Source organism: Dermacentor albipictus, unplaced genomic scaffold, assembly GCF_038994185.2.
Source record: "Dermacentor albipictus isolate Rhodes 1998 colony unplaced genomic scaffold, USDA_Dalb.pri_finalv2 scaffold_35, whole genome shotgun sequence".
Classification (NCBI taxonomy): Eukaryota; Metazoa; Arthropoda; class Arachnida; order Ixodida; family Ixodidae; genus Dermacentor; species Dermacentor albipictus.
This window is the reverse complement of record NW_027225589.1, coordinates 496,054-516,950: the sequence shown is the minus strand read 5'-3', so window position 1 is coordinate 516,950 and position 20,897 is coordinate 496,054. Positions and strand designations below refer to the sequence as shown.

At 43.8% G+C, this 20,897-nt stretch overlaps 1 protein-coding gene across 5 annotated transcripts in view; it reads right to left on the bottom strand.

Moving 5' to 3' along the window:
• LOC135897211 (sulfotransferase 1C2-like) overlaps nt 1-20,897 on the bottom strand; it is a 56,957-nt gene that overhangs the window by 3,905 nt on the left and 32,155 nt on the right. For 2 of the 5 annotated variants that reach the window (XM_070529917.1, XM_070529915.1), the window contains exons 1-2: nt 7,353-7,379; nt 5,828-6,303 (exon numbers count right to left, since the gene is read on the bottom strand). In XM_070529917.1, the coding sequence (XP_070386018.1) occupies nt 5,828-6,303; nt 7,353-7,356 (480 nt within the window). In that variant the 5' untranslated portion in view covers nt 7,357-7,379. The other 3 variants (XM_065425792.1, XM_065425795.1, XM_065425794.1) reach the window with 3 other exon arrangements.

Below are 20,897 nucleotides of genomic sequence, written 5' to 3'. Positions count from 1 at the left end.
ACTTCATTTTACATCCACTTCAAGGACTCGTTATTGTATTCTTTCAGAGTTATTAGGATGTTGTGAAGAGTTGCAGATAACGTGTGCCTGTATAGCAGAGCTTACAGACTGGTTGTTTTGTCTATGTTTTACTGGTCCTTACACACCAAGAACGTACGCCCGTGAACTAAAGTTTATGCACCAAAGGTTACCAAAAAAATTGATTTTACTGCTAACTAAGACGGACCACTTGAACAGGTCGGTCCACTGGAACTCGCACCGCCAAATTTTCCCAGAAGTGCACGATTTCAAGCTACATTCGAAGGCAGCACCAAAAATTTGCTTTATTGTGGAATCCCCGGTCCATACACGTTTTACTGAAGGGCACACTTGATGGGAATTAGGACGATGACACAATTTGTTACTAGTTGTGCTGAGTTACTCAGCAGAAGACAGGCACTGTATTTATCCAAGGATGCTATTTGAACTATGAGAAATTGTATAGCCTGAATCAAGGATGCTGTCACCCTCTGGTACCCTAAACGCTTTGGGAGTGCTGCAGGCGGTGTATGGGCCCTAGGGTACATAAATGGCCGTCACCGAATTGAGGCCCAAGTTACATTTATTCGCGCAAAAGAAATTTCAAGGTAAGTAAGTTCAAGGTAAGGGAATTTCAGTTCAAGGTAACGTAAGTTCAAGGTAAGATAAATTTCAGGGTGTAATTTTGCAATTGTGTGCACTCCCAAGTAGTAGTATCCCCGTTTGTTTTGCACAGAATGCGTCGATACCAGCGTCATTAAGTGACCCCCGTACTGGTGGCGCACAACTACGCCTTCCGTCAATCGAGTTCGCCGCACCAGTAGACGCTACGGGCTCTCGAGCTTGCATCAATATCCTACGTTTGTGCTTCTTACGCTTGCCTGCACGTTCAAACATGGTCTCCACAGCTGAACAACCGTTGATCTCGCTACCTTAGTCCTTTCACACCATTTCCGGGGCCATATGGGGGAAGGAGGTGTAGTTGAAAACATTTTGCGCCTGCTCGCTTATGGAGCCCCCACGTTCAAGAAAGAATTAGCATTCGTAGGCGACATCATACCTGGTGGGCAGTCATGTGAGGACGGGAGACAGACATAACTGAGGAGGGAATTCTTTTTTCTGCACAACGATACTAAAGTCCCTACAACGGTCACAGAGACCTAAGCGGTTACTAGTCAACAAGTTTTCGTTACACGCGGTTTTACCAAGAGATTCCTTCTGAGGATCCTAAGAACGTTTCACAAACATCATGATGTTGCGGTCTTGCAAATGTTTTTGCCACTCGTGTACGCATGTCTATAATGAAAAAGGTATTAAAGGGGTGGAGAATCTCAAATAAACTTTCAGTAGGCAGTGAGCGCTTGTCTGTGGTATTTATTGTCTCGTGTCCTTGTTGATTCGCGCTGTTTAACCTCAATTCAAAATATGACCCAACTAGCCCTTCTCAAAATCTTATAATAACTTTATTGGTCTTTACATATAATTTGGGCGCTTTCCTCAAGCTCGGGAAAATGAGCTACGTTATGAATAGCATCGTAGAAACAGCACTACTCGTTTATGAGCACGGTCTGCAGCGGTTGCATTGTAATTTGTGCCCGACGAAAAATATTTAAAATTGTCAATTATTCAATGAGCTTCTTAGGTTATCGCACTTTAATACACATCTGATCAGCCTGGGCGACCAATAATATGTATTTGTCCAAATCGCCTAAGGTGAACGACTATTTTATAGATTGCTTCAAGGTACGCGAAACAACTATAGATAATGAACTATCTATACTATATTGGGAACGAGTCCATTCTTTCGTTACATTAGTTGGAGATTCGTAGAACACCGCCTACAGCACTTTCCTATCGAATATTTTTGCAGCAATGGAGAACCATCCATGCTACTGTGAGTGATTTGTCACAAAGTTCTTTAAACATGAGGTGTCCTACTAACTTCAGCAGATGTGGTCGTTTTCACCATGTGACAATACACGAACACGTCTTTTTTTCACTTTCAGTCTGAGTTTATTGATGCGATTGAAATTTTGTACAAAACACGCAGCGCTAGGAGGTCCCATAGTCAAAGACTGGGCCAGGGATCTTCAACAATAAATGCATAGATAAAGTACTTAATACGGTTAAAAGAAGTAGCAATCCTATGGAACACATCATCCTCATCATCAGCCTGGTTGCGCCCACTACAGGGCAAAGGTATCTCCCATACTTCTCCAACTACCCCGCTCGTGTACTAATCGTGGCCATGCTGTCCCTGCAAACCTTCTAATATAATCAACCCACCTAACTTTCTGCCGCATACTCCTACGCTTGCCTTGCCTTGGAATCCAGTCCGCAACCCTTAAAGACCATCGGTTATCTTCCCTACTCATAACATGTCCTGCCCATACCCATTTCTTTTTCTTGATTTCAAAAAAAAAATGTCAATAACCCGCGTTTGTTCCCTCACCCAATCTGCTCTTTTCTTATCCCTTAACGTTACACCCATCATTCTTCTTTCCATAGCTCGTTGCGTCATCCTCAATTTAAGCAGAACCCTTTTCGTAAGCCTCCAGGTTTCTGCCTCATACGTTAGTACTGGTAAGACACAGCTGTTATACTCTTTTCTCTTGATGGATAGTGGCAACCTGCTGTTCATGATTTGAGAATGGCGGCCGAGCGCACCCCAGCCCATTCATATTCTTCTGGTTATTTCAGTCTCATGATCCGGATCCGCGGTCACTACCTGTCCTAAGTAGATATATTCCCTTACCACTTCCAGTGCCTCGCTATCTATCGTAAACTACTGTTCTCTTCAGATGCTGTTAACCATTACTTTAGTTTTCTGCAGATCAATTTTCAGACCCACCTTTCGGCTTTGTCTCTCCAGGTCATTGACCATGCACTGCAATTGTTCTCCTGATTTACTAAGCAAGGCAATATCATCAGCGAATCGCAAGTTGCTAAGGTATTCTCCATCAACTTTTATCCCCAATTCTTCCCACTCCAGATCTCGGAATACCTCCTGTAAACACGCTGTGAATAGCACTGGAGAGATCGTATCTCCCTGTCTGACGCCTTTTTTTCTTGGGATTTTGTTGCCTCCTTTATGGATGACTACGGTGGTTGTGGAGCCGCTATAGATATCTTTCAGTAATTTACCATATGGCTAATCTATACCCTGATTCCGTAATGCCTCGATGAGTGCTGAGGTTTTGACTGAATCAAACGCTTTTTCTGAACAAATGAAAGCTATATATAAGGGTTGGTAATAGTCCGCACATTTCGCTATCACCTGATTGATAGTGTGAATGTGGTCTATTGTTGAGTAGCCTTTATGGAATCCTGCCTTGTCTTTAGGTTGAAAGAAGTCTGAGGTGTTCCTGATACTATTTGCGATTATCTTTGGAAATACTTTGTAGGCAACGGAGAGTAAGCTGATTGGTTTATAATTTTTCAAGTCTTTGGCGTCCCCTTTCTCATGGATTCCGGTACGCTCGAGGTCATGAGATATTGTGTATATAGGGTGGCCAGTCTTTCTAGAACAATGCTCCCACCATCCTTCATCAAATCTGCTGTTACCTGATCCTCCCCAGCTCCCTTCCCCCTTTGTATAGCTCTCAAGGCGTTCTTTACTTCTACCGGCGTTACTTGTGGCATATCGAATTCCTCTGGACTATTCTCTCTCAGATTATCGTCGTGCGAGCTACTGGTACTGTATAAATCTCTATAGAACTCCTCAGCCACTTGAACTATCTCATCCATATTAGTAACGATATTGCCGGCTTTATCTCTTAACGCATACATCTTATTCTTGCCTATTCCTATTTTCTTCTTCACTGCTTTTAGGCTTCCTTCGTTCCTGAGAGCATGTTCAATTCTACCCAAATTATAGTTCCTTATGTCAGCTCTCTTACGCTTGTTGATTAACTTAGAAAGTCCTGCCAGCTCTATTCTAGCTGTAGGGTTAGAGCCTTTCATACATTGACGTTTAATGATCAGATCATTCGTCTCCTGCGAACAAGAAACGCCAATGTATGAAAGCCTCTAACCCTACAGCTAGAATAAAACTGGTATAACTTCTAAGTTAATGAAACACAAATATTAACAAAAAATTCAGGTCATAGTAATAATTGTAAAGTTTAAACACAAAAGGCAGATTCTCGAAGTATTATTCCACGTACAGAAGCGTGAAATAAACAAAACCTTCACTGTTCTAACAAGTGGTGACGAAGTTTCTTTTTTTCGAGAAGAGGATTGTAGCACCGAAAAAAGACAAATCATAGCAAGCGAGACGGGAAAATGTGCTGTCAAATATGTGCTGTCTTTTTTCGGCCCTAAAACCCCCTTCTGAAAACATGCAACAACTAGCCCTCCAACAAGTATTACTCAGTCAATTCCATATAGGGGGGGGGGGGGGTGTTGCCAAAAAGTTCACAGTAAATTTGCTTTAGTTAGTTCTTGGTTTCGGTAGCAGGTAGTTATTATGGTGTGAAAATCGAGTGCCAGGGAAATGTAGGGTTTAGTCTTTTGTTATCAACAAAATTGGTAGTTCTCCTTGACAAAACCTATACGACAGGACACCAAGAGAACGTTTAATTAAATCCCCTCCTGTCAAAATATTATATGCTTGGAGTAATGGCAAGGCACAAGATGAAAAATGGCAGTAAGTGATTATTCCCAAAGCTTGCTTTTGAGTGTGCTGCAGGGGCGACAAGTGAGTTACGTAGGTATTGCCCCAAAAAGAAATGCAGTAACAGATGTGGCTGTGAAGAAATGCATAGTAGAGTGAAATTATTACACGTACAGGAAAACACGGGCGGATTTTGATTGGTATTCTGAGAACATATGCCATTTTACTTGTTAATAAAAATATGTGAGTTGTAAATTTCAAATCATTTTCCAATTCAACTACAAGAAATGTTGCATGGTCAGCAGCCTGAAGTGAAGTCGGACCAATGTTAATGCATGGCTTCTTCTGTGCACTTTCTTGCGGGATGAAAATAATTAAAAATTTCGATTTGGTAGCATTGATATTGAACATATTATCTCTGCACCAATTCACGATTTTAGCCCCGTCAGCGTTAATGTAAGATATCAGTGATTGCAAACACGTGTTAGAAGAATAAATTGTTGTGTCATCAGCACTTAAAATACAACTAGAATGTGTAATGCATTCTGGAAGATCATTGATGCTCTCGAGATAAATAAAATTTGTCCTAGTATTGAGCCTTGTGGAACCCTTGTGTTAGTTTGGTACGAGAATGAGAATCGTAGGAGCAGAGAATGTCAATGAGTATACAGACGACATGTTTTCCATCATGTAAATAATTGCAAATTAGGCAAAATGCTGTACCACATATGCCAACAGCGCTTAGTTTAGCAAAAAGTATGTCATGATTTAATGAATCGAAAGCATTAGAAAAAGCAAGAAACAAGGTACCATCCAATCTACTAGCGTCAATGGCTGCTTTAAGAAGATAAGTTAAAGTAATGAGCGCTAATTTAGTTGAGTAATAGATCGAAATCCAAATTAATTAGATGACAAAATACTGAACTTTGCGAAATAGCTAGCTAAACGTACTACGAATAATTTTTCAATTACCTTGCTGAAAATGTTATAATAAGTAGTTAATAAACAATTGTTGCTCGTGTACGCAATCGTAAGTAACATAGTCATAATGAATTTGTATCTAGTGACCAGCTAATGTAGAAACTGCAGACGCTTGACGTATGTATAAGTCGTCTGAGTAAAATTAACTACAGTAAGCCAATCGAGATACATCCGGATTCTGGTTGCAGGGGATAAAGCGAGTAAAAAAGTTACCTTTCCTTTCAAGTAGAAGCTCAGGAACTTCTCAAAGGAAACATCGGTGACAGTTCGCGGAGTCAGCCCCTTCATGAAGTGGTAGAAGGACACGGCACAGTCATAAGGGTTCCTGGCTACGTAGATGTACTTGGCACAGTCCACTGGACGTAAAACGCTGAAGGGGAAGTGTGACATAATGGGGCCAGTTCTCAACGGGCTCTCAGCAGAACTTGCTCCAGTCAAATCGATGAACGGGCACGTAATTCTGAACTCCAACATATTGGAGACCGGCGCCGCATGTGTTAAGATGTTGTAAACGATAAACTGCGTCCAATTGGTGCCGCATTTCGGGTACGTTACGACAAGGACGTCTCGCTCCCGTGGTTTGTAGTTCATTGCGGAGAGGATAGCTTCATCCTTGAACATCTTGTGCATCCACAGGCCTTCGACGTAACGGTATGACTCTTCCTCCATCGTGGCACTGTTGGGTGGCCCTGCGCATTGCATTGATGATAGATGAAGCTTTTAAATTAGCGGTGACACTGCTACAACATGTTATGAATCTGTACTGTGGCAGAGCGCTTGCGATAACTTTGTCTATATATTGAGAGCCGTTACAACGTGAGAGATAAAAGTTGAGAAATGAAAAACACGAAAAACCCAGTGAACTACGGAGCAATTTCTAAAATAATAATAAAGCCAACTGTTATGAAACGAGAAAAAGAAACCCATAGGTGTCAACTTGCTCGAAGGATTCTGATGGCGCGGGTTGACCAGGCCGATAGCTAAAGAGGGCATTGTTAACACGAATGGAACTACCGGAGTATGCGCAGCGTCATCAGGTACGCGTATTTTGTTTATTGTTCGAGTAATATCTGCTGCCAGGAATAGCTTCCGAGGTCCAACGTTTTTCATATATTAAGTGCATCGCCAGAGTGAAGCTTGCGTCCTAGCATCGGCACTTTCCATATTTTTGATGACTACCGTAAATGCACGTCTTATACCACTGCCAGAACAGGGGTCTGTTCACCTAGTTTGACAAGACCACTTGCTCGTTCGATGTTCATACGCCCGTCGAGCGTTCCGCCACGACGCGTGGCCTGCAAACTGCAGGCTACCGTATTGTTCACCGGTGCCCGTATTTCGTGTCATTTATCGAGCCTAAAATTATAGAAGAAAGTTCATACGACATTCGGCAAGTTCCAGGTGCTCCCCAGTCATTCTAGTAAAGAAAGAGGTTGGCTCCGCCCGCTTTCGCTTCGGCTATCGCATGGTTAACAAAATCACGCGTAACGATGTTTAACGCCTGCGACGAAATGGCGAGGTACGAGAATCGTAACAGACCGCCCAGTAGTTGACCCCCTTTGACATTTGACCTGACTACCGGCAGATGGCGATGCACTATCAGAAAAGAACAGCAGTTTCTTTTCCTGCCCAGGTATACTCTATGGGTTCCTTCTGATGCACTTGAGGCATTGCAATGCACTTGCCCAAATCTATAGTATGATTGCAAATTGAAAACAATATTATAATGTATTTTTACCCATTCTCTCATCTGCTGAGCTTTGAAGACGCGCTCACCTGTGTTGCCTAGGATAGACTACATCCTTTCACTGAAAAATGAAAAAAAACAAACAGACAAAAATATGGCAGAACTCATATCACGATGAATGCCGATGTCAGTCCGTCCAGAATAGGATAAATAGAGCAACCCAACCTTTTGCCACCCCCAAAATGAGTTACGTATCAGGCGCGTAATTCAGCGGGGCTACTGTTTCATCATCATCATCATCATCATCATCATCATCATCATCATCATCAGCACCACCACCACCATCATCATCATCATCATCATCACCATCATCATCATCATCAGCCTGTTTGCGCCCACTGCAGGGCAAAGGCCTCTCCCATACTTCTCCAACAACCCCGGTCATGTACTAATAGTGGCCATGCCGTCCCTGCAAACTTCTTAATCTCATCCGCCCACCTAACTTTCTGCCGCCCCCTGCTGCGCTTCCCTTCCCTTGGGATCCAGTCCGTAACCCTTAATGACCATCGGTTATCCTCCCTCCTCATTACATGTCCTGCCCATGCCCATTTCTTTTTCTTGATTTCAACTAAGATGTCATTACCTCTCGTTTGTTCCCTCACCCAATCTGCTCTTTTCTTATCCCTTAACGTTACACCTATCATTCTTCTTTCCATAGCTCGTTGCGTCGTTCTCAATTTGAGTAGAACCCTTTTCGTAAGCCGCCAGGTTTCTGCCCCGTAGGTGAGTACTGGTAAGACGCAGCTATTATACACTTTCCTCTTGAGGGATAATGGCAACCTGCTGTTCATGATCTGAGAATGCCTGCCAAACGCACCCCAGCCCATTCTTATTCTTCTGATTATTTCTGTCTCATGATCTGGATCTGCCGTCACTACCTGCCCTAAGTAGATGTATTCCCTTACAACTTCCAGTGCCTCGCTGCCTATTGTAAATTGCTGTTCTCTTCCGAGTCTGTTAAACATTACTTTAGTTTTCTGCAGATTAATTTTTAAACCCACTCTTCTGCTTTGCCTCTCCAGGTCAGTGAGCATGCATTGCAATTGGTCCCCTGAGTTACTAAGCAAGGCAATATCATCAGCGAATCGCAAGTTACTAAGGTATTCTCCATCAACTTTTATCCCTAATTCTTCCCAATCCAGGTCTCTGAATACCTCCTGTAAACACGCTGTGAATAGCATTGGAGAGATCGTATCTCCCTGTCTGACGCCTTTCTTTATTGGGATTTTGTTGCTTTCTTTATGGAGGACTACGGTGGCTGTGGAGCCACTATAGATATCTTTCAGTATTTTTACATACGGCTCGTCTACACCCTGACGCCGTAATGCCTCCATGACTGCTGAGGTTTCGACAGAATCAAACGCTTTCTCGTAATCAATGAACGCTATATATAAGGGTTGGTTATATTCCCTACATTTCTCTATCACCTGATTGATAGTGTGAATATGATCAATTGTTGAGTAGCCTTTACGGAATCCTGCCTGGTCCTTTGCTTTGGTCATTTGCGAATACCTTAGTGAATAGTTTGTAGGCAACGGACAGTAAGCTGATCGGTCTATAATTTTTCAAGTCTTTGGCGTCCCCTTTCTTATGGATTAGGATTATGTTAGCTTTCTTCCAAGATTCCGGTACGCTCGAAGTCATGAGGCATTGCGTATACAGGGTGGCCAGTTTCTCTAGAACAATCTGCCCACCATCCTTCAACAAATCTGCTGTTACCTGATCCTCCCCAGCTGCCTTTCATTTTCTTAGGATTTCTTTACTTCTTCCGGCGTTACCTCTGGGATTTCGAATTCCTCTAGACTACTTTCTCTTCCATTATCGTCGTGCGTGCCACTGCTACGGTATAAATCTCTATAGAACTCCTCAGCCACTTGAACTATCGCATCCATATTAGTTATGATATTGCCGGCTTTGTCTCTTAACGCATACATCTGATTCTTGCCAACTCCTAGTTTCGATCTTCTTCGCTGTTTTTAGACTTCCTCCATTTCTGAGAGCATGTTCAATTCTATCAATATTATACTTCCTTATGTCAGCTGTCTTACGCTTGTTGATTAACTTCGAATGTTCTGCCAGTTCTATTCTAGCTGTAGGGTTAGAGGCTTTCATACATTGGCGTTTCTTGATCAGATCTTTCGTCTCCTGTGATAGTTTACTGGTATCCTGCCTAACGGAGTTGCCTCCGACTTCCATTGCACAATCCTTAATGATGCCCATAAGATTCTTGTTCATTGCTTCAGCACTAAGGTCCTCTTCCTGAGTTAAAGCCGAGTACCTGTTCTGTAGCTTGATCTGGAATTCCTCTATTTTCCCTCTTACTACTAACTCATTGATCGGCTTCTTATATACCAGTTTCTTCCGTTCCCTTCTCAGGTCTAGGCTACTGTTTCACACTTTCCTAAAGCACTCGATGCCATTTTGCGTGCCCTCGTAAAATGCACGGTGCACCGGTGCGTGCGACCGCTTACAAAGGCGTCATGCAGAAACCTCGCGCTTCTTTCAGGAAACAATCAAGCATTATGAGCAAGCATGCAGGCAAGGTATTGCACGCTGCCGACTGACAGGTGTTGCTCGCACAATGCGCCTATATCAGAAAAGAACATTAAAAGCGCCAGGGTGCTCTTAATCAGTGCGACGCAATCTGGCTTGCGGCGTTGCTAACCTCGTAAAAGCACGAATAACGCATTCCATTTTTTATGGCTCTCACACCTTGGCCACTTGACACTTCTCTTGGAGAGCGGGTCAAAGATCTGGACATTGCCAGTGATAACCCCACTATCTACGAGTACACTACGTAGCCTTCGGCTATCTCCCATGGCCATTTTTTCTTCATTCTGCATGTTTTCTCTCTCACCCCGTCTTGTTTTCTTTCTTTATTCTGTCTTTCTTTTCTTATTGCGTTGTTATTTGTCTACCTATATATATCAAAGGCTGTGGCAGCAATTTATTGTATGCCTTGAAAAAATTGGTCCACTTACTGAGACTCAGGTAAGTAAACCAAAAATAACCCTGAAGTTGTGCTTCTCGTCAGCTGAAGGTGCCCACATCGAATAATTATTGTCCACTAAATAAACATGGTTTGGCTTTCGTAGTGCATGTTCCACGTGTTTAGAGGATCCACCAAAATATTGCTTTCAGTTTGAATGGCTAGCCTCTCCTTCAGCTTGATAAACTGCCTGTCTGTGGTGAATGCTCGAGCGGTGCATGCCATGTATGGCGTCGTGCATAGTCCCTGGGATGAAGATAAATTGGTAACATGGTACTGGTAGTCATATATATATATATATATATATATAGTCATATAATGAGAAGCCCACAAACACTGACACCAAGTACAACATAGGGGAAATTACATGTGCTGAATAAATGAAAGAAAGTAATGCTAAATTAATGGAAATTAAAGCGGATGAAAAAAGAACTTGCCGCAGGTGGGAACCGAACCCACAACCTTCGCATGTCGCGTGCGATGCTCTACCAATTGAGCTACCGCGGCGGCGTTTCCCCATCCACTTTCTTGGGTATATATGTGTACTAGTAGAACCCTGGGAGTGTTAGCCAGCGCCCCCACTCACAGACCTTGGCGGCGGACGTGGAACGTCTTTTTTGCCGCAGGCGTCACGACAACGTGATCTTTTCGGGTGAAGGCAACTGGTCAATAAACCCACATATGCTACCTGAAGGCATCAATGTTGCCGGATTCGGGACCCTCGTTATGTAATAAACGAGAAGAAAGGGGGTTAACCGAGCGACCCATTAATTATTAGTCATATAATGAGAAGCCAACAAACACTGACACCAAGTACAACATAGGGGAAATTACATGTGCCTAATAAATGAAATAAAGTAATGATACATTATTGGAAATTAAAGTGGATGAAAAAAACAACTTGCCGCAGGTGGGAACCGAACCCACAACCTTCGCATGTCGCGTGCGATGCTCTACCAATTGAGCTACCGCGGCGGCGTTTCCCCATCCACTTTCTTGGGTATTTATGTGTACTAGTAGAACCCTGGGAGTGTTAGCCAGCGCCCCCACTCACAGACCTTGGCGGCGGACGTGGAACGTCTTTTTTGCCGCAGGCGTCACGAGAACGTGATCTTTTCGGGTGAAGGCAACTGGTCAATAAACCCACATATCCTACCTGAAGGCATCAATGTTGCCGGATTCGGGACCCTCGTTATGTAATAAACGAGAAGAAAGGGGGTTAACCGAGCGACCCGATAATTATTAGTCATATAATGAGAAGCCAACAAACACTGACACCAAGTACAACATAGGGGAAATTACATGTGCTTAATAAATGAAATAAAGTAATGATAAATTAATGGAAATTAAAGTGGATGAAAAAACAACTTGCCGCAGGTGGGAACCGAACCCACAACCTTCGCATGTCGCGTGCGATGCTCTACCAATTGAGCTACCGCGGCGGCGTTTCCCCATCCACTTTCTTGGGTATTTATGTGTACTAGTAGAACCCTGGGAGTGTTAGCCAGCGCCCCCACTCACAGACCTTGGCGGCGGACGTGGAACGTCTTTTTTGCCGCAGGCGTCACGAGAACGTGATCTTTTCTGGTGAAGGCAACTGGTCAATAAACCCGCATATGCTACCTGAAGGCATCAATGTTGCCGGATTCGGGACCCTCGTTATGTAATAAACGAGAAGAAAGGGGGTTAACCGAGCGACCCGATAATTATTAGTCATATAATGAGAAGCCAACAAACACTGACACCAAGTACAACATAGGGGAAATTACATGTGCTTAATAAATGAAATAAAGTAATGAAAAATAATGGAAATTAAAGTGGATGAAAAAACAACTTGCCGCAGGTGGGAACCGAACCCACAACCTTCGCATGTCGCGTGCGATGCTCTACCAATTGAGCTACCGCGGCGGCGTTTCCCCATCCACTTTCTTGGGTATTTATGTGTACTAGTAGAACCCTGGGAGTGTTAGCCAGCGCCCCCACTCACAGACCTTGGCGGCGGACGTGGAACGTCTTTTTTGCCGCAGGCGTCACGAGAACGTGATCTTTTCGGGTGAAGGCAACTGGTCAATAAACCCGCATATGCTACCTGAAGGCATCAATGTTGCCGGATTCGGGACCCTCGTTATGTAATAAACGAGAAGAAAGGGGGTTAACCGAGCGACCCGATAATTATTAGTCATATAATGAGAAGCCAACAAACACTGACACCAAGTACAACATAGGGGAAATTACATGTGCTTAATAAATGAAATAAAGTAATGATAAATTAATGGAAATTAAAGTGGATGAAAAAACAACTTGCCGCAGGTGGGAACCGAACCCACAACCTTCGCATGTCGCGTGCGATGCTCTACCAATTGAGCTACCGCGGCGGCATTTCCCCATCCATTTTCTTGGGTATTTATGTGTACTAGTAGAACCCTGGGAGTCTTAGCCAGCGCGCCCACTCACGGACCTTGGCGGCGGACGTGGAACGTCTTTTTTGCCGCAGGCGTCACGAGAACGTGATCTTTTCGGGTGAAGGCAACTGGTCAATAAACCCACATATGCTACCTGAAGGCATCAATGTTGCCGGATTCGGGACCCTCGTTATGTAATAAACGAGAAGAAAGGGGGTTAACCGAGCGACCCGATAATTATTAGTCATATAACGATCCAGATAAAGTCTGAGTGAGCTCAATCACACCAGTTGTAGTAAGTGGGTCTAAATCATTTATCATATTTGTCAAATATGGTGCGAAAATTCTACCATTGAAATCTTTTTCTTTTTCATGAAAATATGTATATTTTTTGTAGGACTGTTTTCGTCTACTGATCTTCTGCAACTCTCTCAAATGCATGGTCGTCCGCCTACAATTTCGGTAAAGAGGCGCGATCGTGGTGTGCGGATCGCGATTGTATCAGCCCGGATCAACCAAGATCGCGATCAAAAGGGGCGTGACCATGCATACGCGCTGAGCGCAATCTGGATTCGGCCCAATCGCAATGGAAAGTGATAGCCTGACACTTGTATGACTCGCGATACCCTTTATATGCAAGCTGTAGTTCGATGCCTGTCTTTCAAAAGCTAAGGTGTGGGTTTATTGAATATGCATTCCGGAGAGTTGCACATTATTTTGTATAAGACGGGTAAAGTCATTTGTTTGCTAGCAACCAATAGGGCAACACTTCATTAACTTCTGTAGTCAGATATCTCCCTCCTTCTTATGAAAGCGGTACTGTTGGGGCATAAAACCAGTAGACCCGTATTCAGAAAAAGCTCCTAGACTAGAATTGTTTCTAACAGAAAAACAAATGTGCTAATCTTCACGCTCGACTTTTAGGTAGAGAATGCAACTGGCAAATGACAATTACGAAGGAAAATCGGTAAATTCAGAGACCCTTTCCTTGGCAGGTGCTGTTGGGTATTGACCATCCAAACTTCGCTGAAATGCCCAACGGAGCCATTGGCTGCAATCTCCTTGATTAACTACATGTTTCGCATCAGGCCAATTTTTATCTTTATGTATACACTAGCCATGGAATACCCCTGCTGCTGAAAAAGCAGCGCAAAGTGGAACGAAACAATAGTGGGTAGATCCACCTACCTCTGCTTCACAGCGCCTTCTGATGCGTATCCTGCACGCTCTTTCTGCGGAGCTAGCCAACGACTGTTTCTGAGCTGAGAGTAACGCGACTGCTATCTCGACTACAGGCGGCAAGCAATCCCGCCTGCCGCTTGTTTTTTTCCGGGGGTTGCTCTTGTGAGAGCCATTCAAGTGCTTCTCCTAATGATACGGTCACCGTAAGGCGCGCTGTGGGAACAAAGGTATTTTTTTAATAAGCAAATTAATTTCTTTTGCTGAATCCTAAGTGAATGCGAGAGCAGTAATTAACGTAAGCCATTGGTTTACGTGAATGGTGTACTGCTTTAAAGCGAAATCTGCTTTAATTATTTTATGCGCCTCGCAAGCTAATTGTTTACTTTACGGTGATTTCGTCTAAGACGTAGCAGATAAGTTGGATGGTTACAATGATTTCGCAGCTCCACTTCTTTTCTTGAATATCTTCTTGTTGTTGTGCATGCTCCAGACATTGCTTTCGTATATCGCACATAAATGCGATATATAAATCAAATGCACACTTTCTTTTCTTTGCATAGCTAACTGCTTCCGAAAATAAATTTCATTAGAATGACAATGCACCCACTATGCGTACTCTACGAATACAAGCACAGGCGAGTATGAATAATAAACTATGTATGAGCAACGCACACCTTGGATATATGTGAAGCGAAGCTTTCTTAAATTGCTAAACAAATGCTGTAAGTTTGCCGATTTCATCGATGTGTCTTTCGTGGGAAGGAAAGTTGGAGAGTGGGTGCGCTCTCGCTTGCGCGCGTTATAGTCAAGGAGACGTATGCGGCGACTAACTCTGAGAGCAAGTTGACGCTGTCGTTATCTAACTATTCATGCAACTGTGGCCTAATGGTTCGATCATATGGCAGCTGTTGTCATGTGACCAGGAGTATGATTCCACCATCGGGCACGTAATTCAGTGTTCTCATAGTGTTGGCTGTATATATGGCAGGACCGCGGTACTACCCAGCAGCCACGGCCTTCAGGCAAATGAGGGAGGCATCGGAAAGGAAACGTTCGTGTAAAAAAAAAATTATTTCGGGACAACTTGACATGCCCGCACTTCACATGTACTAGTTGCCGGAAATATCGCGTGCGCTCTTTGAAATCTGCGTTTCCGTGGGCTGATTGCTTGATGGGCTGAAAAAAAAAAGAATTATGATTCCGGGATAAATGCAACCACACTGATGCTCAGTACCTGAGCTTGCCCTCACATAAAAAAGTTTTTGACAAATTGCATCTTGACCTTGAGCAATTGTGTGAAAGTTTAAACGAATGTTGCGTAAATTTGTAAACCCATATACACCCACAGACACACAGGCGCATACTCGAGGTAGGTGCGAATTTAATCAATTCGCACCATCTAATATAAAGCAGTGCCTATGCACATGTTGCGAGAATGTGAAGGTGATTCTTACATTTGTGAAAACTGCCTCAATTCGGTCTTTTGGATACGGAGATCAAGCTTGTACGCACCTAACAGTGATGTACCATCTAGCGCAGTCTTTGACTGGAAGAAATCAAGCAATGAAGCTTTAGAAGCGGCTGCCGCGAGCTTTTTAAAGCGGTAGCGTGTGAACAAGCTCATAGCCTGTCATGTTTATCATGTTTCTCTGCTTAATTGGAAATTCATGCAAATGTAGTGGCATAACTTCTACGAGGCTTGAGAACAAAAGCAAACAAAGCAGTTAGTTCATGTTTTATACCACTGCATGTACGATCGTCTGTCGCATCCACAATGGCTGGAGGCTTTGTGGTCACAGATCCTATGTCGATGCTGTTCAACTATGAAATTTCTGTTTGTATAGTTCAGCTAGCGGTATCGACGCAGTTATTCGGTGGGACCTAATAAACAAACAGAATTCCTAGATATTCTGTTCAGATATATGCTATGCACGCTGTGCTAGGCCAACGTACCGATCCGCACCATCCTTGTAATTTCTAGTAGCAATAAAATATTGCAACAATCATTTGCCTTATTATATTTTCTTCAAAAGTAATGCATTGTGTAGCGCGGGTAAAATTAGCCGAAAGGTTCTGATCAACTCGAGAGGGTTAATAAGGTTATTGTGGTGGGGGTCAAAAATAGCATCGGCATACTCCAGCTTGGGCCCCACAAAGGTTAGAAAAGCAATTTGTTCAATAGATGGAGAATCGACAAAAATGTTACGGCGTAGATAACCTAGAGTACGATTAGCATAATTTATTATGTGGTTAACATGACATGTCCAAGTCACGCGAGATATACAGGCGAAGATATTTGAATGAATCAGCTATTGCAATCTGCATGTTATCGATGCTATAATTAGGCATATCGTAATTACGATGACGATGAGTACATATTAACATAGTTTTAGCTACATTTATTGACATGAGCCAAGTGTTACACCAGTTTTGTGTGCGCAATAGGGGTGAGCAACTGCTCGGTAAACGACACAATTATCTGCGAAGAGTCGGATATGAGAATAAATATTACAAGACAGGTCATTGATTTATATTAACAAAAGGAGGGGACCAAATAAGGTACCTTGAGCTATACCTGAAAGCACGGGTGTTAAGGATGAAGGGTGTGAGCGTATACGGACTCCTGATGGTTAGTTAGAAACCGTCGAATCCAGCTTAGGACGCAAAGATGAAAAATAGTACGGGATAACTTTATTAAGAGACTACCATGAGGGGCCTTATCGAGCGCTTTTCCAAAATCTAGAAATATTGTTCTAATCGGGATGTTACAATCTAGGTTTAAATGTAAGTCGTTCAAGAAAAGAGCAGGTTGGGTGTCACGTGAATGATTTTGGCGGAAACGACGTTGACCTGGGTCAAACAAATTGACGGATGTTAGGAAGTTAGCAATACGCGAGCATGAAGTATGTTCCTATACTTTACGAGACACGTTTGTTATGAAAATAGGGCGGTAGTTACTTGGTGATGATAGGTTTTCTTTCTTGAAGACTGGCATGACCTTGCCCTACTGCCACTCATGTGGAATTGAAGCGCCGTTAAGTGATTCGTAGAATATCAGTGATAAAAACAGGATACACATTTGTTTATTATGTTTTGGCAGTTTGGCATTGATACCGTCTACTGACGTGAATGACAAGTTCTTCGAAGATTCCATTACTTTGATCATGCCGATGGATCGAATGTGATATTGTGCATGAGCTGGTACGCGAGGTATGGTGAATCGGGCATGCCACCAGGTAATTAATTAGTAAAAACAGAAGTAAATGTTGTATTACGAAGATCGGCAACCTCAGTCTCAGGAATCGGAAGTCTGGAGCTACTGTTAAGTAAAATATGATAGCATTGGTTAGGATTCATTATTTTCCAAAATCGTTTAGGGTTCGTTTGCAGCATAGCTGGTAATGTGGTAGAAATAAACTTGTGTCCAGTTTGAGAGCTTAACTTGTCATATTCTTTCTCGACGGCGTTATAGTTCTGCCATGTGCAAGAATTAGATCGTTTGGCTCATCGAAACAGCTGTCTTTTTTCATATTATTTAGTCGTTTTAGGGGTGCAGTAAACCATGGTGATGTTCTTTCTATTATTGTAATAGTGGGGATGTAAAGACGTCTAAGGCGATGCATCTCGGCTTTGAAAAGCAGCCAGCTCGATTCGACGTTATTCAGTGGAAAGTTCGCGACGAACGTATCAAAGTACTCAGATAATTTTGGGTTCTAGCTGACACAGCCCCTTTATCATGTCCAGATTTGGCCTATGATTGGCAAGACGAATAGCGCAATATGAAACTTTGGATTGCAAAACAAGTCTGCATTTCTATGCCCATCATTGCATCGACCTGGTCACCCCCTTGGCTATGTTGAAAATGGACTACGGTGCAGGACAACAAAGGGGAAGTCAAACAAGAAGGACGAGGAGGAAGCGCTTGCAACACATACTCATTTGTTCGAGATGCATTTGTGAAAAGGTAGTGTTACACATAAAAGCATATCTATTCTGGGACGTTAACACGGCACTGCAGTCTAATGTAATATACTACTGTGGCATTGAACTATACATAGATGTTGTGCATACTGCACGCAGTAAAATCACGAAAAGGTACCTGCAGTGGACAGTGGCAGAAAACTACGGGCACAATTGTGTGCTTGGGCCATGCCCTGATAAAACAGTAGCTTTTGTTTTGGTGTACAACTCCAGTTAAGAACGCGATAAAATTTATTCTATTCAAAACAAGAGAGGGGTTCGCTGGTAGATGGAGGCCTAACGTCGCAAAGGGTGGTATAACGAGACAATGTCGCTGGAAGCCGACGCTTCGACAACGGAACTTGTCTTCGTAAGGATGGCAACTGCCTACCTTGGTGTTTATGTACTTGCTCTCCCACTCAATTGATGAGGGGAGGAAGAGGAGAATAATCTAGTGCACCAAGTAGGTGGAATTCACAATTTTGAAGAAAATGTGAAGAAGGAGGAACAGAAAAGAGGGGCTGGGGATGGTGTTAAGTTGATAGATTAAGACAACATCGGGGAAATGATACTGGTTAAAATCAAGCTGACCAAAAATGTAAACTGATACAAACATGCAAGCACTGGATGACAACAGCCGCACGCCCATCTTCCCGCAAAAGACGGTATAAGAAGTCGTGCTGTTCGAATGCGTGGAATGAAAAATCTGAAAAAACGAAGCGAAAAAATCGAAATTGTTGGAAGGAGCTAAGACGCAATACATGTCCGGTTAGTAGTAATAATACAAAGGCGCACCTGCTTGAAGGCTGAAGAGATGGAAACAAGCTTGATCAAATAATAAACCAGTTAACAATAATCTTATACGGAGGAAGACAATGTATTAGCCAAACACTTTGTGAGCGAGTGCGTGAAGGAAATTTATTTGGTCCACAATAGACGCGAGCAAACTCAAGGTCACCTGGCTAGGCCCACTCGGGCACCATCAGGTGAAACCTGACGGCCCTCTCGCGAGCCCTCTGGACATCCAGGATTTGAGAATTCTGGTCCTGGTCCCTAACGAGCCTCATCATTTCCTCTGGGTGAAAGGAGGACCGGCAGAGGCGCAGCCCCACAAGACATGTTCCAAGTCCGCATTATCACCACACAAAGGCAGTCTGGGCTTGGAAACCGTTCGGGGTACATTGTGTGCAGCGCCGTGGGGCTCGGGTAAGTGCTTGTTTGCAGAAGTCTGAGATTGACTGCCTGGACCCGCACAGCGAGGAGGACGGCAAAGGCAGGAGTCTTCTTGAGAGATAATTATGTTTGCGAATTTCGTTGTACGAGCAGAGAGGCTCGGGTTGTTCAGGAGAGGATTCGTTACCCGGCGTACGGTCAGTCAAACCATCGAAATGAGGCAATCGAAATTGTTAGAAGGAACTAAGAGGCAAGACATGTACGCTTAGTAGTAAAAGAACAAATGCGCACCTGCTTGAAGGCTGAGATTGAGGGAAACAAGATTGATTCAATATTAAATAGGTTAACAATTACCTTATACTGAGCTTATAATAAGCTCAGTATAAGCTGAATAAGCCTAATAGATTAGTAAAACACTTTGTGAGTGAGTGAGCGAAACAACTTTATTTGGTGCACAGTAGACGCGAGCTAACCCAACGTCACCTGGCTAGGCCTACTCGGAACCATCGGGTGAAACCTGACAGCCCTCTCGCGAGTCCTCTGGACTGCCAGGAATTGAGAGTTCTGGTCCCGGGCCCTAATGAGATTCATCATTCCCTCTTGGATGAAAGGGGGACTGGCAGAGACGCAGCCCAACAGGACGTGCTCGAAGTCCCCATAATTACCACAGAGGTGGCCGTCCGGGCTTGGGAACCGTTCGGGGTACAGTGTGCAACGCCGTGGGCCTCGGGTAAGAGCTTGCTTGCAGAAGGCTGAGAGTGACTGCCTGGGCCCGGCACAGCGAGGAGTGCGGCAAAGGCATGAGTCTTGTAGACAGATAATTATGCTATCAAATCTCGTTGCACGAGCACATTGGCTCGGGTCGCCCAGGAGAGAACGCGTTATCCAGCGCACGGTCAGTCAAACCTCATGCCACCGAGTGAGCTTCCTCATTGGGGTTGATCTAGGCACCCTCAATGGTTCCAAGGTGCGCAGGAAACCAGACCAAAGAGTGATGTTGGATGTCTTTATCATTTTGGATTATATGTAGGGCCTCTGAGCCACCATTCGCATCTCAAAGGCCCTGACAGCGGCTTTGGAATCTGAATAAATCGTATTATGTACACTGTCCGTCAATGCAACAGGAAGACCAACCTGCTCTGCAACGCTGGAACTAGAAGCGCGGATAGTAGCGCAGCTAAGGACTTTAGAATCACAGACGATGACCCCTGAGGAGAAGGCTTCGTGAACGTATCAAGCATGTTCACTCCTTGTTCAAGCGGGCACTGGCGAGCAGAGCTTTACCCCCGGCTAGTCTTCGTCCCTCGTTGTAGGTGGGATGCATCACGGCATCCGGTGTATGTAAATCTGGGATCTTACGTCGGTGGGAAGCATCACAGCGTCGGGCCTGACGACCATGGGGTTTCGTGCCAACTTGCCAAATATTGCTCGGCTGGCTGGTGTACCGGGTAGTCTGACAAACTGGGAAAACCCTTGGGCTTCAAGGATTTCTTCGGGCGTGTAGTGTGTTCCCAAATCAAAAAAAGAAAAATATCTGGTCTAATAAATTAGACGGGGGGGGGGGGTGCATTGTCAGGTCTGGTCTAACCAGTTGTAAGACTGAAAGAAATTACCGCATGGTGCGTTTGAAACATTTATGCCTGTTAGTTGCAGTGCAGTGAACTCGTAAAAGAGAGATCATTCTCCATATTTTCCATCTCTGATGAACAGAAGAGTGACCATAGGATATGAAATTTAAGCTCGTTCAAATTGTGGCCTCTCAGGTTAAAATGATGTGTGACTGCTCTTGGATGTTTCTTAGCCGTGCTGGTACGGTGTCTATTTGATGTA